At 42.3% G+C, this 17223-nt stretch overlaps 1 protein-coding gene across 1 annotated transcript; it reads right to left on the bottom strand.

The window, feature by feature from the left end:
- Positions 1–2550: 2550 nt before the first annotated feature.
- LOC120856646 (olfactory receptor 12-like) lies at positions 2551–3501 on the bottom strand. Its single transcript, XM_040231990.1, has one exon. The coding sequence runs from the start codon at positions 3499–3501 to the stop codon at positions 2551–2553; it is 951 nt and encodes a 316-aa protein (XP_040087924.1).
- Positions 3502–17223: the final 13722 nt, after the last annotated feature.

Genomic DNA, 17223 nt, shown 5'->3' with positions numbered 1-17223 from the left:
TTAAGGAATCTCCACACTGTTCTCCATAGTGGCTGTACTAGTTTGCATTCCCACCAACAGTGTAAGAGGGTTCCCTTTTCTCCATACCCTCTCCAGCATTTATTGCTTGTAGACTTTTGGATCACAGCCATTCTGACTGGCATGAAATGGTACCTCATTGTGGTTTTGATTTGCATTTCTCTGATAATGAGTGATGTTGACCATTTTTTTCATGTGTTTGTTAGCCATCTGTATGTCTTCTTTGGAGAAATGTCTATTTGGTTCTTTGGCCCATTTTTTGATTGGGTTGTTTATTTTTCTGGAATTGAGCTGCAGGAGTTGCTTGTATATTTTTGAGATTAGTTGTTTGTCAGTTGCTTCATTTGGTATTATTTTCTCCCATTCAGAAGGCTGTCTTTTCACTTTGCTTATAGTTTCCTTTGTTGTGCATAAGCTTTTAATTTTAATTAGGTCCCATTTGTTTATTTTTGCTTTTATTTCCAGTATTCTGGGAGGTGGGTCATAGAGGATCCTGCTGTGATTTATGTAGGAGAGTGTTTTGCCTATGTTCTCCTCTAGGAGTTTTATAGTTTCTGGTCTTACGTTTAGATCTTTAATCCATTTTGAGTTTATTTTTGTGAATGGTGTTAGAAAGTGTTCTATTTTCATTCTTTTACAAGTGTTTGACCAGTTTTCCCAGCACCACTTGTTAAAGACATTGTCTTTAATCCATTGTATAGTCTTGCCTCCTTTGTCAAAAATCAGGTGTCCATAAGTGTGGATTTATCTCTGGGCTTTCTATTTTGTTCCATTGATCTGTATTTCTGTCTTTGTGCTAGTACCATACTGTCTTGATGACTGTGGCTTTGTAGCAGAGCCTGAAGTCAGGCAGGTTGATACACACACCAGATTTTTAAGCCGTTTGTATGGTTGTTGGTAGAGCTTTTTTGTAGTCATTTTTCCCTTTCCTTTAAAAAATTGGATCAGTTTCCTTCCTAACATCAGCTCATATGTGACCTTGGGTGTGTGCATGCTCAATAGCTAAGTCATGTCTGACTCTTTGCAACCTCATGGACTGTAGCCTGCCAGGCTCCTCTGTCAATGGGATCACCTGGCAAGAATATTGGAATGGGTTGTCACTTCCTCCTCCAGGGGATCTTCCCAATCCAGAGATCAAACCTGCATCTCCAGCATTGCAGGTAGGTTTTTTCTTTGTTTGTTTCACCGCTGAGCCACTTAGAAAGCCCATATATGACCTTGTGTGAAAAGTGTGAAAGTGTTAGTCATTCAGTTGTGTCTGACTCTTTGCAACCCTGTGGGCTGTAGCCCTCCAAGTTCCTCTGTCCATGAAGTTCTCCAGGAAAGAATACTGGAGTGGGCACCATCCCTTCTCCAGGGGATCTTCCCAAACCAGGGATAGAACCCAGGTCTCTCACATTTCAGGCAGATTTTTTACCACCCGGGCCCTCATGATAGCCATGTATGACGTGTGTGTGTGTGTTACTTGCTCAGTTGTGTACAATTCTTTGTGACCCCATGTACTGTAGCCCACCTGGCTCCTATGTCCATGGAATTCTCCAGGAAGAGTACAGGAGTGGATTGCCATTCCTTTCTCCAGTATATGACCTTAGATAATCTATATTAACAATCCAGCTTACATGATTCCATATAATGTCTGTACACAGTTACACAATCATTTTGAAAAAATTATATTTATAAACTATGCTATACAAATGTAAGTTATCCAAGAATATGGTTGTAATTTTGTCAGTCTGTTTAACTTTTTACTTCTTATCAGGATGGAGTGGCAGTTTTTAAGAGTTTTACACATGGAACCAGGAATCAGAGGTCCCCTTTGGCCTTTTTTTAAATTCAGGTATCTTTTTAATTCAGATATCTTATTATGGAGTGTTAAGAGTTCTTAATATACTCTAGGTATGTCTTTTATCAAATACATGTTTTGCAAAATATTTTTCCTGTCTGTTTCTTTTACTGTTTCAGTGTGTCTCTGTAAACTAAATATTTTTAACTTCTATAAAGTTCTAATTATCAAATGTTTCCCTCTGTAGCTTACACATCTTGTGTCCTATCAAAGAAATGCTTGCCTAACCCAAAGTTTTAAAGATGGTCTCCTGTATTTTCTTCCACAGGTTTTAAATTTTTACACTTTATACTTAGGAATCTTATCTATTTTGAATTAATCATTATTAGGGTTGATGTTTGTCTTTTTGCATATGGATGTTCAATTGTTTCATAACAACTTGTTGAAAACACTATTTCTCCATTGAATTAGCCTGCCAGTTATGTCAAAAATAAATTGACCTTATATGCATAAATTTAGTCTGTATTCTTGATTCTGTTTCAGTATGCCTAAATTACACTGTTGTGATTTCTCTGGTTTTTATAGTAAATCCTGAAATCAAGTAGTTTAAGTCCTTCAAAAATTTTATTCTATTAAAATTAATTTTGCCTACTTTTTTTAAGTACACAAAAATTCAAGAGAATAGAGTTTTAGGATATTAGTTCCTTGAACAAGGATCAAACACATGCCTCCTCTCTGGTCCCCCTCCGTCACGTGGCCGTGCGTCTCTGCCCCAGTCTCCGCAGGGCATTCTTCACGTCCTGGTTTCTCAGGCTGTAGATGAGGGGGTTGAGCATCGGGATGACCAGGGTGTAGAAGACGGAGACCACCTTGCCCTGCTCCATGGACGCCACAGCTCCCGGCTGGGCGTACATGACAAAGACAGTCCCAATAAGGACAGTCACTGCAGTCATGTGGGAGCCGCAGGTGGAGAAGATTTTGTGGCGTCTAGCTGCTGAGCGCATCCTCAGGATGGTCACTATGATGTAGCCATAGGAGATGAAGACCACAATTGTCACACCCACAATGATGACCCCACAAATGCCAAACAAGAGCAGCTCATTGAGGGCTGTGTTGCCACAGGCAACCCGGAGCAGTGGGGGCACATCACAGAAGAAGTGGTCGATGTGGTTGGAGCTGCAGAACCGGAGGCTGAATGTGAAGCTGGTCTGTAGGATGGAGTTGAGGCAGCCCCCGCAATAGCAGGCCAGCACCAGGCAGGCACAGACTGAGGGGCACATGGTGATGGGGTAGCGCAGGGGGCTGCAGATGGCCACGAAGCGGTCATAGGCCATCACGGCCAGGAGGAACCCCTGGGTGGTGCACATCAGGGAGAAGAAGAACAGCTGGGTGGCACAGCCTGCAAAGGTGATGAGCTTGGAAGAGGACAGGAAGTTGGCCAGGGCCTTGGGGGCGATGACAGATGAGTAGCACAGGTCCAGGAAGGAGAGGTTCTTGAGGAAGAAGTACATTGGGGAGTGCAGACGGGCATCCAGGGTGATGACCACTATCATGGTGAGGTTCCCCAGGACGGCCACCACGTACAGGGCCAGGAAGAGAGCAAAGAGCAGGGCCTGGGTCTGCAGACCACCCTCAAATCCCTCCAGCAAGAACTCCTGAAAAGTCATCACTGAGAAGTTTCTATTTCCATGGGGTGACATGACCTCAGTCCTCAGACCAGGAGAATTACACCTCCAGTGATGGTGAACTAGGTAGATCAAACTAAACTTCCTGCTGAGACTATCAGAAAAGGTCAGCAATAGAAACGAGACCCGATTGAGCATTTAGGAGAGCTAGTCAACGACTTAGTGAAGAATTGCTAACAAAGTTCAAGATAAACACAGAGGACCAGGGATTCCGATGCTGAGAGCTCTTTGCCCTGGAGACATAAACCAGTTTTGATAAGGAAGTCTGAGAGGCCCAGGGCCCGGGCAGTGACTTTGCAGTGTTGCTTGTTTTGTGGAACTACTGGTGACAATAGAAAAACTTGCAAAACGTGTATCTGGTTCTCAGAACCACCAAGGATGCATCCGCAGGAGTAGGTTACTAAAAAGGAGACAGAGACACGGGCTGAGTCTGAATTGGAAGAGATGATGGCCAAGTGTTTTATCAAACCGATGGAGAATAGTAATCTGCAGATTCATGAGCCCTATTAAATTAAAGCAGAGGTAATGCAAAGAACAGCACATTCATGTATATCAGAGCAAAAATATTTAAAACTGAAACAGAAGGAAAAGTCTTAAATGCAGCCTGAGGAAAAAAAAGACTGTCCCTTCAAAGACTGTCACTTGGCTTTCCACCTATTTGTAGCCAATTGATTTTCAACAGGGTGCCAAGACCAATTAATAGGAAAAGAATAAAATCTTCAACAAACAGTGATGGAACAACTGGAAATCCACACGCAAAAAAAAAAAAAAAAAAAGGAATTTAAAGCTCTACCTCACACTATGTACAAAAATTAACTCAAAACAGAAAAAGACCTAAAAGTAAGCACTGAAACTATTGGAATAGAAGAAAAAATCGGTGTAAATTGTCATGATCTGGGATTAGTCAGCAGTTCCCTAAATATAACTCAAAAACACAAGCAGCAATAGTAAGGAAATGATTGGATTTCATAGAAATTAAAATATTTTATGTCTCAAAGGACATTATCAAGAAAATGAAAATAAAAACCATGAAATAAAATGTCTGGAAATTATATATCTGTTAAGAACCTAGTCTCCATAAACCATAAAGAACTCTTACAACTCGGCAAGAAAAAGACAATCAATTTTTTAAATGGGCAAAGGACTTGAATAAGCATTTCTCCAAAGAAGATACACAAATGGCCATTAAGTACAGGAGAAGATGTTCAGCATCATTAGTCATTAGAGAAAGCAGGGCTGAAGCCCAGTATGAGATCCACTCAACCCACTAGAATGTCTTCAGTGGAAAAACAGAGCATAGCACCTGTCAGTGAGGATGCGGAGGAGCTGGCACCGTCACACCGTGTTCGTGTATGAAAGTGGCGCCGCTGCTGCAGAAAAGAGTCGAGCTACCATCTTAACAGTAGCAGTCCCCTCTTAGGCATGTAACCCAAGAGCGCTGAAAACATAAAGTCACTGAAAAGCTTGTACACAAATATTCATAATAGCCAGAAAGTGGATGTGAGCCAAATGTCCGGCAAATGACAAATAGACGGCATTTGATATAGCCATAGACTGGAATAATATTTAGCCATACAGGGAATAAAGTTCTAATACAAGACACGATACGGAGAAGCCTTGAAAACAATACTAAGTAAACAAAAGCAGATGAAAGGGCACAAATTCTATGATTCCGTGGAAATGTCCAGAAAAGGCAAACTCGGAGACAAAAAGTATATTAGCAGTAGCCAGGGGCTGGGAGAGCAGGAGGGTGGAGACTATTCTGAAACTAGCTAGTGGTGATGACTGAACAGCATTGTGGATATACTAAAACAAACAGGAGAAACACACCTGTTTATACACTTTAAAATTGTGAAATCGTGGAATTTTTGTCATATAAGAATTGTTTCTCAATTTAAACAGTAAAAATTATTTTAAAAAACGAAAGAAGGAAAGTGATATAAAAACATTTACCAGTGAGATAAAACTGAGAGAGTTTGTCACTACTGGACACAAAATACAGGAAATACTGAAAGATGATCTTTAGGTAAAAGGAAATTGGTCCCAGATGGAAACTCAGAGATGGCAGAAACAATGAAATCAAGGAAAAGGGCAAAAATATTGAGATATCTAAATAAATATGGATTTTATAAAGTGCCTGAAGGTTAAAACAGAGAGAAATTAAAATACAAAACACCAAATATATGCAATTCAGGAGGGGGTTATTAGGGTACAAATAGTCTAAGGCTTTTTGCTTTGTTCAGAAAGGAAATAAAAATGCTAGTGTGAGTTGTATTAATTCAAAAATACAAGTTTAATTTTTTTGTAACAACTGAGAGAAAAAGTGAAGGAATGTGAAACATCCAAAGTAATATAAAGAACAAATGGAATAATAATATTTTTCAGTGCATGCAAAAGAATGGAAGAAAATAAAGAACATAGGCAACCTACACTGTTGGTAGAAATGTAAATTGGTGCAGCCACTATGGAGAATGGGAGGCAGGCTCCTTGAAAAACTAAACATAGTGCTACCCTATGATTCAGCGATCCCCTCCTGGCATGAGTCTGGAGAAAACCGTGGTCTGAAAGGAAGCCTGCACCCCGGGTTCACTGCAGCACTGTTCACAGCAGCCAGGATATGGAAGCAACCTGAATGCCTGTCAGTGGAGGAGGGGGTAGGAAGATGCGGAAATAAGTCTACTGGAGTATGGTGCGTGTGTGTGGGCTCAGCAGCTCCGTTGCGTCCGACTCTGCAGCTACACGCACTGTAGCCCACCAGACTCCTCTGTCCAAGGAATTTTCCAGGCAAGAGTACTGGAGGGGGTTTCTATTTCCTTCTCCAGGGACTCTTCCTGACCCAGGGATCAATCCGGCATCTCCTGCATTGGCAGGTGAGTTCTTCACTACTACCCACCTGGGGCTCAGCCATTAAAAAGAATGAAAAATGCCATTTGCAGCAACATGGATGGAAGAGATTATCCTACTGAATGAAGTCAGGCAAAGAGAAATATTGCATGATATTGCATGCATGCCCAATCTAGAAAGAAATGATAGAAGTCTTTACAAAATAGAGACGGACTCACAGACTTAGAGAACAGACTTATGGTCACCAGGGAGGAAGACTGGGGGGAAGGGATAGCTAGGGAGTTTGGGATGCACACACACACAGCTATATTTAAAATGGATAGCCAACAAGGACCTACTGTATAGCACAGGGACTCTGCTCAGTGTTATGTGACAAACTAAACAGGAAAAGAATTTGAAAAGAAGTGAATACATGTATATTAACCCAAAAACTCTTCTGTACACTTGAAGCTATCACAACATTGTTGATGAAGCATATTCCAACATAAAATAAAACCTTAAACAAAGTTTAAAAGGAAATACCATGGTTACCTTAAATGTCAGGACAGTGCCTACCTTTCCAGGGATCAATGGAAGCTGGGGCTCCTGAACAGCCAGGGCATGCGGGGCACGTGAACTGCTAAGCTGAGACTAGGGGTAGAGCATGTCTTGGCCTGCATGGTTCCTGGGTGGGGGTCTGCTTTGTGATCACTCCTGGACACCAAGTGTGACTCTGTGCACACCTCTGCATGTGTTGAAGGGAAGGTGGAGGGCTGGAGCACTTGTCGGCATCCTGAAGCTGTGGCACTGGAGTGGGGTCCACAGGAGACCTGCGCTTGCTGACCTGGGGAGCAGCCGCCACCACCTCCTCTGAAGGAGCTCAAGCCAGACTGAAAGGGAACACTATAGCACTTAACTTACTGCACAGACGCCGCTTTCTCATGGATCAGTCACCAGGACGAGTTAGAAGTAACCTTGCCTCAAGTCACGTGAGATGAACAAGCAGTTTTTCGCCCCCTGCTTCCTCCCTCTCTAGACTCTTTCCTTTCAGGCTTGGTGACCACAGTCTTTGCTTGTCCCCACCCAGGCTCTCTGACCACTTCCCTCATTTCCTTCAGTTCAGTGCAGTTCAGTCGCTCAGTCGTGTCCGACTCTGTGTGGCCCCATGGACTGCAGCACCCCAGGCCTCCCTGTCCATCACCAACTCCTGGAGTCCAGCCAAACTCATGTCCATTGAGTCAGTGATGCCATCCAACCATCTCATCCTCTGTCATCCCCTTCTCCTGCCTTCAATCTTTCCCAGCATCAGGGTCTTTTCCAATGAGTCAGCTTTTCGCATCAGGTGGCTAAAGTATTGGAGCTTCAGCTTCAGCATCACTCCTTCCAATGAATATTCAGGACTGATCTCCTTTAGGATGGACTGGTTGGATCTCCTTGCAGTCCAAGGGACTCTCAAGAGTCTTCCCCAACACCACAGTCCAAAAGCATCAATCGCCAGACCAGGCTCTATGCATGATACAGGATGCTCAGGCCTGGTGCACTGGGATGACCCAGAGGGATGGTGTGGGGAGGGAGGTGGGAGGGGGTTCAGGATGGGGAACATGTGTACACCCATGGTGGATTCATGTTGATGTATGGCAAAACCAATACAATATTGTAAAGTAATTAGCCTCCAATTAAAATAAATTTATATAAAAAGTAAAAAATAAAGATGCAAAAAAAAAAAAGCATCAATTCTTCAGCACTCAGCTTTCTTTATAGTCCAACTCTCACATCCATACATGACTACTGGAAAAACCATAGCTTTGACTAGATGGACCTTTGTTGGCAAAGTATTGTCTCTGCTTTTTATATGCTATCTAGGTTGGTCATAACTTTCCTTCCAAGGAGTAAGCGTCTTTTAATATCATGGCTGCAGTCACCATCTGCAGCGATTGTGGAGCCCAAAAAAGTAAAGTCTTTCACTGTTTCCACTGTTTCCCCATCTATTTGCCCCAAAGAGATGGGACTGGATGCCATGATCTTAGTTTTCTGAATGTTGAGCTTTAAGGCAACTATGTCACTCTCCTCTTTCACTTTCATCAGGAGGCTCTTTAGTTCTTCTTCACTTTCTGCCATAAGGGTGGTGTCATCTGCATATCTAAAGTTACTGATATTTCTCCCAGCAATCTTGATTCCAGCTTTTGCTTCCTCCAGCCCAGCGTTTCTCATTATGTACTCTGCATATAAGTTAAATAAGCAGGGTGACAATATACAGCCTTAACATACTCCTTTCCCAATTTGGAACCAGTCTGTTGTTCCATGTCCAGTTCTAACTGTTGCTTCCTGACCTGCATATAAGTTTCTCAAGAGGCAGATTTCCCCATTGTCTCATTCTGTCTGAAACGTCTGCCACCGTGTGGGTGTCACTAGCTCTCTCGTCTCACCGGGGACCCTCCACGGCCCACTCTGCCGTGACTGTTTCCTCCTCTGTGCTATCAGCAGCCTGATCATGCCCCCTTTTGCTCCCCTGGTCAAGTCAAACTGCAGGTATTTGACTCCATGTTTGTGGTCTGAGGCTGGCCTTGGTCTGTTATTTTTTCACCCCCAGCATGGGGTCTGTGCCTTAGTAGCGTGTGCTCAGGGTCTGGTGGTACTGATCTGACCCTGAGCAATGCATTGAAAGTGATGAAGTAGGCAGTGGTGCTCTCTGTTTATAATGAAAACCATCCCTTTAGTCTAAATGGCGCTGCAGCCTACAGGCAGGGCTGGTCAGGCAGGAGAGTGTCCCCACCTCCCCTGCCGAGAGCAGACCTGAGCGCTTACTGTATACACGGCCCTGCTGTCCCCTTACACACATGGTCTCCTCCCACTCCTGCAGCCCTGCTGGGTGGCTGCCCTGACCTTACCCTGTCCAGGTGAGGGTTGTGATTCACTCAAGCCCACACATGCAGGATCTGCTTGCCCAGGTCTCCTGAGCTCCTGACCCAGGTCTGTGCTGCATCTGAGGTGGCATCAAGGACCTCCACCCCTCCCCATTCACCTCTGGCTTCCTACATGAAGCACCAGTGGGGAGGGGGTAGGGGAGGATGCTGGGGTCTTGGGGAGCATCAGGCCGGAGCTCCGGGTTCTGGGGTGGGAAGCCCCTGGGTCTTGGTGGAAGCAGGGGAGTCTATCAGCTCACCTGCCCGCCCAGCTCCTGTTGCATCACCCAGGCAGCAGGTCAGGCCCCCACCTTGGGGTCACTCTGCTGGGGAGATCTCTCTACCTGGCATGGTGAAACTCACTGCCTCTGGTGGTTAATTAGGTGAGCCGCTCTGCGTCCCAGCCTCTGCAGTGAACTGGGTCTCCGCGTTCTCCTGGGTCCCTGTCACCAGCCTTTGTCTGATCTTGCTTCACCTCAAGGTCCAGGGAGCAAAGCCCAGAAGCCCCTCAGCTTCCAGAGGGGCAAACAGGAGACAAGCCCAGATTCAAAGAACCGGCCCCGTGGCCCTCAGTGGACATGTCCCCCTGGGGTGGCAGGGGTGGGCCCCTGGGTCCAAAGCTGTTCCATCCGCCCCTTCCCCCCGCCACCCAAAGCGTGCTATTCTCCATGTCCTAAATGACTGGTGAGGAACAAAATCCTCCTCGGGCCCCCTCTGGGCTCCTCCCTCCTGTGGATCCTGACCTTGTGCAAGTCACTCCCCATGAGAGAGAGAAGACCACCCTGAATATATTTCTTTCCCGGGGGAGGATGGAGGAAAGTGAAGCATGATAATTGAAAAATCTTGATTCTCAAAACCATAAAAGTGTCTGACAAAGTCAGGCAAATAGAAGGTGTTTGGAGCCAGCTGTGAGGATGCCCCTGTGTTGTTGCCAATCACCGACCTAACCTTGACCAGCAGTTTGGTGTCTTCACTTCTGAAACCATGAAGGGAGGAGGTGGCATCAGTGGGCATGTGCATTTTGTAGAATTTGATTTTTCCTTACAAAAATATGGTCACACTACACATCAGGCCTGCAATTTCTTTAACCAAACACTGTAATCTTTGTCCTTCTAAGCCAGGCTTTCAGTGTCTCCAATGTATGGGAAGATCCTAGTTTGTTGACTGAACTCCACAAAAATGAATATCACATTATTTTTTTTGTTATGTAAAGAACACTTAGAGATCTACTGCCTAACAAATTTTAAAGTGTTGACTGTAGGTACAATATTGTACATTGGAACTGTAGAGTTTATTCATCTTATTTGAATGAAAATTTATGCCTCCTAAATAATAACTCTGCCCAGTTGTACTGCAACCACCTGCTTGCTGCTAATTCTATGAATCTGAGTATTTTAGATACCTCAAATGAGTGGAACAATACAATTTTGTGATTGGCTTATTTTACTTGGCATAATAAACTCCAGGTTTACCCATGCTTTTGCATAGTGCAAAATTTCCCTTTGTAAAAAAGTGTTTTATTTTTTAAGTTATGAAAGTATGATAACACATTTACAGGAGACTTGGAAAATACAGAGCAGGTTACATATAGTTCTACTATATATTATAATTATTTTTTAAGTAGATAAGATTCTTAGTTGGAGTTTCAATATTAATAGAAAAAATTAATTATTAATTATGTTCTCAAAAATTAATAGAATAAATAGACTAAAAGTGGAAGGATATAGTAGACCTAAAAAGCACTATATAGCAATTCAATATAGTTAAGATTTACACAATTTTCACACAACAGCAGGATACAAATTCTCTTCAAGTTCTCGTAGAGTACAAATGAGGAGACACTGGAACATATCCAGGGACATAAAACAAGGTACAGAAATTCCATGGTGTAAAGGCATTGAAATCACACAGAGGCTGCTCTCTTATTACTGTGGAATTATGTTAGAAGAAAATATCAAAAATATTTGAAAATAGCCCACATATTTTCAATTGCCATGTGACATTTTCCAAGAGCTCTTTGAGTTAGCCATTGAAAACCTTGATAAAATTAAAAGAATGGAAAAGCACAGAGGGTGATTGTAGAAAAGAAAGTATTTCAATGAGTAATTAATATCAAAATGATAAATTAATCTCAAAGATATTGTTAAAAATCCTGTTTTTGGAAATTAAATGTCCACTTTTAAATGATGGGTGTGTCTAAAATGCCATAACAAGGGAAATCTGAAGACATTTGTAACAATAAAAAATGGAAAGAGAATTTGTCAGAATTAGTTGCATGCGCTGAAGTCGCTCATGCAACTAAATACAACGTGGAATCTTGAATAAGGTGCACAAAGCAAACAATGGACACTAGCATAAAAGTTTGTGAACAAAGCTCCCCTCTTCTGAAAGGGTAAATCGTATTCCAGTGTGTGTGCAGACAACGGTCTCTTTGTTCACTCACTTGTCGATGGACCATTGGATTGTTTCCGCATCCTGGCAGTCGTGAATACTGCAGCACTGAGCACAGGAGTGCTGAAATCTCCTCCAGATGCTGATGCTAATCCTGTTGGAAAAATACCCAGAAAGGGGACTGTTCGTTCCCGTGTAGTTCTGGCTTCCATTTTTTGAGAAATGTTTACTCTTTTCACATAGACGTGCATCACTCTGCATTCTCATCTACATTGTACAATTTCTCCACATCCTGGCCAAAATCCGTCGCCTTGCACTTTCAGTTTTGAAAATAGCCATCCTGACAAGTATTAGCTGATATTTCACTTTGCTTTTGCTTTGAATTTCCCTGATGATTAGTGCTGTTGGGCATTTTTCAGTGTGTCTGCTGAATGGTTGCATGAACATGTCTTTGGAGAACTGTCTACTTAAGTCCTTAGCCCATTTATGGTTTTGTCCATTTGTTGTGCCCAACTTTTTGAGACGGCATGAACTGCAGCATGCCAGGCTTCCCTGCCCTTCACTAGATCTCAGAGCTTGCTCAAATTCACATCCATTGAGATGGTGATGCCATCCAACCATCTCATCCTCTGTGTCCCCTTCTCCTCTTGCCTGCAATCTTTCCCAGCATCAGGGTCTTTTCCAATGAGCCAGCTCTTCACATCAGGTGGCCAAAGTATCGGAGCTTCAGCTTTAGCATCAGTCCTTCCAATGAATATTCAGGACTGATCTCCTTTAGGATGGACTGGTTGCATCTCCTTACAGTCCAAGGGACTCTCAAGAGTCTTCTCCAACAACACAGTTTGAAAGCATAAATTCTCCAGCACTCAGCCTTCTTTATGGTCCAACTCTCACATCCATACAGACTACTGGAAAAAATATAGCTTTGAGTATATAGACCTTTGTCAGGAAAGTGATGTCTCTGATTTTTAATACACTGTCTAAATTTGTCATAGCTTTTCTTCCAAGTTTTTCTTCCACCTTTATGGAGAAAGAGAAGGAAAACTAAAGAGCCTCTTGATGATGTGAAAGAGGAGAGTGAAAAAGCTGGTTTAAAACTCAACATTCAAAAAACTAAGATCATGGCATCTGGTCCCATCACTTCATGGCAAATAGATGGGGAAACAATGGAAACAGTGACAGACTACTTTCTTGGGCTCCAAAATCACTGCAGATGGTGATTGCAGCCATGAAATTCAAAGACACTTGCTCCTTGGAAGAAAAGCTATGACCAACCTAGACAGCATATAAAAAGCAGAGAAATTACTTTGCCAACAAAGGTCCATCTAATCAAGGTTATGGTTTTTCCAGTAGTCAGGTATGAATGTGAGAGTTGGACCATAAAGAAAGCTGAGTTCCGAAGAATTGATGCTTTTGAATTGTGGTGTTGGAGAAGACTGTTGAGAGTTCTTGGACAGCAAGGAGATCCAACCAGTCCATCCTAAAGGAGATTAGTCCTGAATATTCACTGGAAGGATTGATGCTGAAGCTGAAACTCCAATACTTTGGCCACCTGATTTGAAGAACTGATTCACTGAAAAAGACCCTGATGCTGGGAAAGATTGAAGGTGGGAGGAGAAGGGGATGACAGAGGATGAGATGGTTGGATGCCATCCCCGCTTCAATGGACATGAGTTTGAGTAAACTCTGGGAATTGGTGAGGGACAGGGAAGCCTGGCATACTGCGGTCCATGGGGTCACAAAGAGTTGGACACGACTCAGCTGAACTGAACTTTCTTCCAAGGAGCAAGTGTCTTTTAATTTCATGGCTCCAGTCACCATCTGCAGTGATTCTGGGGCCCAAGAGAATGAAACCCGTCACTGTTTGCACTTCTCCCCCATCTGTCTGCCATGAAGGGATGGGAGCGGATGCTCTGATGAAGGGGTGGGAGCGGATGCTCTGACCCTAGTTCTCTGAATGCTGATTTTAAGCCAGCTCTCCACTCCGTCTTTCTCCCACATCAAGAGACTCTTTAGTTCCTCTTCAGTTTCCACCTTTAGAGTGGAGTCACCTGCCTATGTGAGGTTGGTGCTATTTCTCCTGGAAATCTTGATTCCAGCTTCTGATTCATCCAGCCTTGTATTTCCCATGATGCACTCTGCATATAAGTTAAGTTAAGCAGGGTGACAATATACAGCCTTGACATACTCCTTTCCCAATTTTGAACCAGCCTGTTGTTCCATGTCTGGTTGTAACGGTTACTTCTTGACCTGCAAACAGGTTTCTCGGGAGGCAGGTAAGATAGTCTGGTATTCCCATCTCTTTAAGAACTTTCCACAGTTTGTGGTGACCCACACAGTCAAAGTCTTTACTGTAGTCAATGAAACAGAAGTAGATGCTTTCCTGGAATTCCCTTGCTTTTTCTCTGATTCAGCAAATGTTGGCAATTTGATCTCTGGTTCCTCTGCTTTTTCTAAATTCAGCTTGTTTGAATTGTAGGAATTCCTTAAATATTTGGAGATTAACCTCCTACCAGATATATGCTGTGCTTTTTCCTCAGTCTTGTCCCTCTTTGTGATCTCATGAACTGTAATCTGCAAGGCTCCTCTGTCCATGGGATTCTCCAGGCAAGGATACTGGAGTGGGCTGCCATGCTCTCTTCCAGGGGATCTTCCTGACCCAGGGATCGAACCTAGGTCTCCTGCATTGCAGGGAGATTCTTTACCATCTGAGCCAGCAGAGAAGCCCTATCAGATAGTTTGCAAATATTTTCTCTCATATCCATTTTACTTTGTTGAGTGTTTCCTTTGTTGTGCAGCTTTTTAGTTTGATATAATCCTATTACTCTGCTTTATTTCTAAATTAATTTTTACTGGAGTATATTGGGGGATGAATTTGGGGATAGGCATTGACATACATACACTATTGATACTGGGTATAGAATAGATAACAAATGAGAACCTATTGCATAACCCCACTCCATGTTCTGTGGTGACCTAAATGGGAAAGAAAGAGAGGAGCTGTATGTATAGGTATAGCTGATTTACTTATGTATCCTGTATACGTTCAGCTGTAAAGCAAAGACCGTCAGTACACATATAGGTATAGCTCCTCTGTTTTGGATTTCCTTCCCATTTAGGTCACCGTAGGACATGGGGTAGAGTTACACATAGGTTTTCCTTTGTTATCTAGTCTATGCACAGTATCAGTAGTGTATGTATGTCGATCCCTATCTCCCAGTTCATCCCCCCACCCCCCTCCCCCACTTGGTGCCCATATATTTGTTCTCTACATCTGTCTCTATTTCTGTTTTGCAAATGAGATTATCTGTACAGTCTTTCTAGATTCCACACGCATGTGTTAATATACAATATTTGTTTTTCTCTGTCGATTTTCTTCACTTTAGTATGATAATCTCTAGGTCAATTCATGTTTCTGTAAATGGCGCGGTTTTGTTCTTTTTAATGACTGATTAATATCCCATCACATATATGTACCACATTTTCTTTATCCATTACTCTGCTCATGGACATTTAGGTTGATTCCGCATCCTGGCTATCGTAGGTCATGCTGCAGTGAATGTCGGGGTGTGCGTGTCTTTCTGAATTATGGTTTATCCTGGGTATATGCCCAGCAGTGGATTGCTGGGTCATGTGCTAATTCTACTTTTAGTTTTTTAAGGAACAGTTCTCCATAGTGACTGTAGCAATTTACATTCCTCCCACCAGTGGAAGAGTGTTCCTTTTTTTCCCACACCCTCTCTAGCATTTATTGTTTGTAGATTGTTTAATAATGGCCATTCTGACAGATGTGAGATGATACCTCATTATAGTTTTGATTTGCATTTCTCTAACAGTTAATGATATTTAGCATTTTCCCATGTGTTGGTTGATCATCTGTATATCTTCTTTGGGAAAATGTCTATTTAAGTCTTCCACCCATTTTTTTTTTATTGGATTGTTTTTGATATCGAGCTGCATGAGCTGTTTGCATATTTTGGAGATTAACCCTTTGCCACTTGCTTCATTTACAAATGTTTTCTCCCATTCTGAGGACTGTCTTTTCATCTTGTTTATAGATTCCTTTGTTATGCAGAAGCTTTTAAGTTTAATTAGGTCCCATTTGCTAATTTTCATTTATATTTTCATTGCTCTAGGAGGTAGGTAGAAAAAGAGATACTACAATTTATGTCAGAATGTTCTGCCTATGTTTTCTTCTAAGAGTTTTATAGTGTTTGACCTTACATTAAGGTCTCTAATCCATTTTGAGTTTATTTTTGTGTATGGCGTTAGTGAGTGTTCTAATTTCATTGTTTTATAAGTAGCTGCCTAGTTTTTCCAGCACCGCCGATTGAAGAGGCTGTCTTTTCTTCACTGTATATCCTTGCTTCCTTTTCCATAGATCAGGTGCTAATGTGTGTGTGGGTTTATCTCTGGCTTTTCTCTCCTGTGGTTTACATTTCCATTTAGTACCACTACCATGCTGTGCTGTGCTCAGCCACTCGTTGTGTCCAACTCTTGGCGACCCCGTGGACTGCAGCCCACCAGGCTCCTCTGTCCATGGGATTTTCCAGGCAAGAGTACTGGAGTGGGTTGCCGTTTCCTTCTCCAGGGGATCTTCCCGACCCAGGGATTGAACCCAGGTCTGCTGCATTGCAAGTAGATGCTTTACCCTCTGAGCCACCAGGGAAGCTCCATACAAATTACAAAACTTTCTGTTTTAGTTCTAAATATCATTGGTGATTTGATAGTTCTACTTGTTTAGTTTTCTTTTTGTTGTCTGTACCAAGACCAATATCTTGAAGATTTTCTCTTATATTTTCATCTACAAGTTTTACCATTTCAGTTTTCATGTTTAAGCCTTTAATCCATTTCAAGTTAATGTTCATGTGTGGTGTAAGATAAGGATCCAATTTCGTTCTTTTGCGTGTGATATACAATTTTCCTAACACTATTTGTTGAAGAAACTATGCTTTCCCTATTATGTATTTCTGGCACCTGTGTCAAAGATCAGTTGATCATATATGCATTGATTTCTTTCTGGATTGTTTCTCCTGTTCCACTGATCTGTAAATCTGTCTGTATGCCAGTATCATTGTCTTTTGAATATTGTAGTTTTATAATATATTTTGGAACTAGGACATGTAATACTTTCAACTTTGTTCTTCTTTCTTAAGAATGATTTGCATATTCATAGTCCTTTGTGATTCCATACGAATCCAGAAAAAAATTTTCTATTTCTTTAAAAAGTGTCATGGAGATTTTGATAGAAATCGTGTTTAGTCTGTAGATCATTTTAGGGTAGTATGGGCATTTTAAGAATATTAAATCTTTAAACAGTGATTGGAATGACTTTGAAGGTGGAGGGATGGGCTACAAGCCAAGGAATGGAAGCAGGCTCTAGGAGCTGGAAAAGTCAAGGAAACTGATTTTCCTCTAGAGCTTGCAGGAGGAACACAGTTTAAGAGACAATTTCATTTTGACCCATTGAAACTGACTTGAGCTTCTGCCTTCCAGAACTGTAAGAGGATAAACTAATGCTGTATTTTTTTTTCAATGTTAAATCTTTAACACTCTCATGCTCTACTGACTGAGCTAGCTGGGCAGCACAGAAACATATTACATCTTTGGAGAAAAGCAC

This window comes from Oryx dammah, unplaced genomic scaffold (genome assembly GCF_014754425.2).
Source record: "Oryx dammah isolate SB20612 unplaced genomic scaffold, SCBI_Odam_1.1 HiC_scaffold_28, whole genome shotgun sequence".
NCBI classification, from domain to species: domain Eukaryota; kingdom Metazoa; phylum Chordata; class Mammalia; order Artiodactyla; family Bovidae; genus Oryx; species Oryx dammah.
This window is presented reverse-complemented; position numbering and strand designations above follow the sequence as displayed.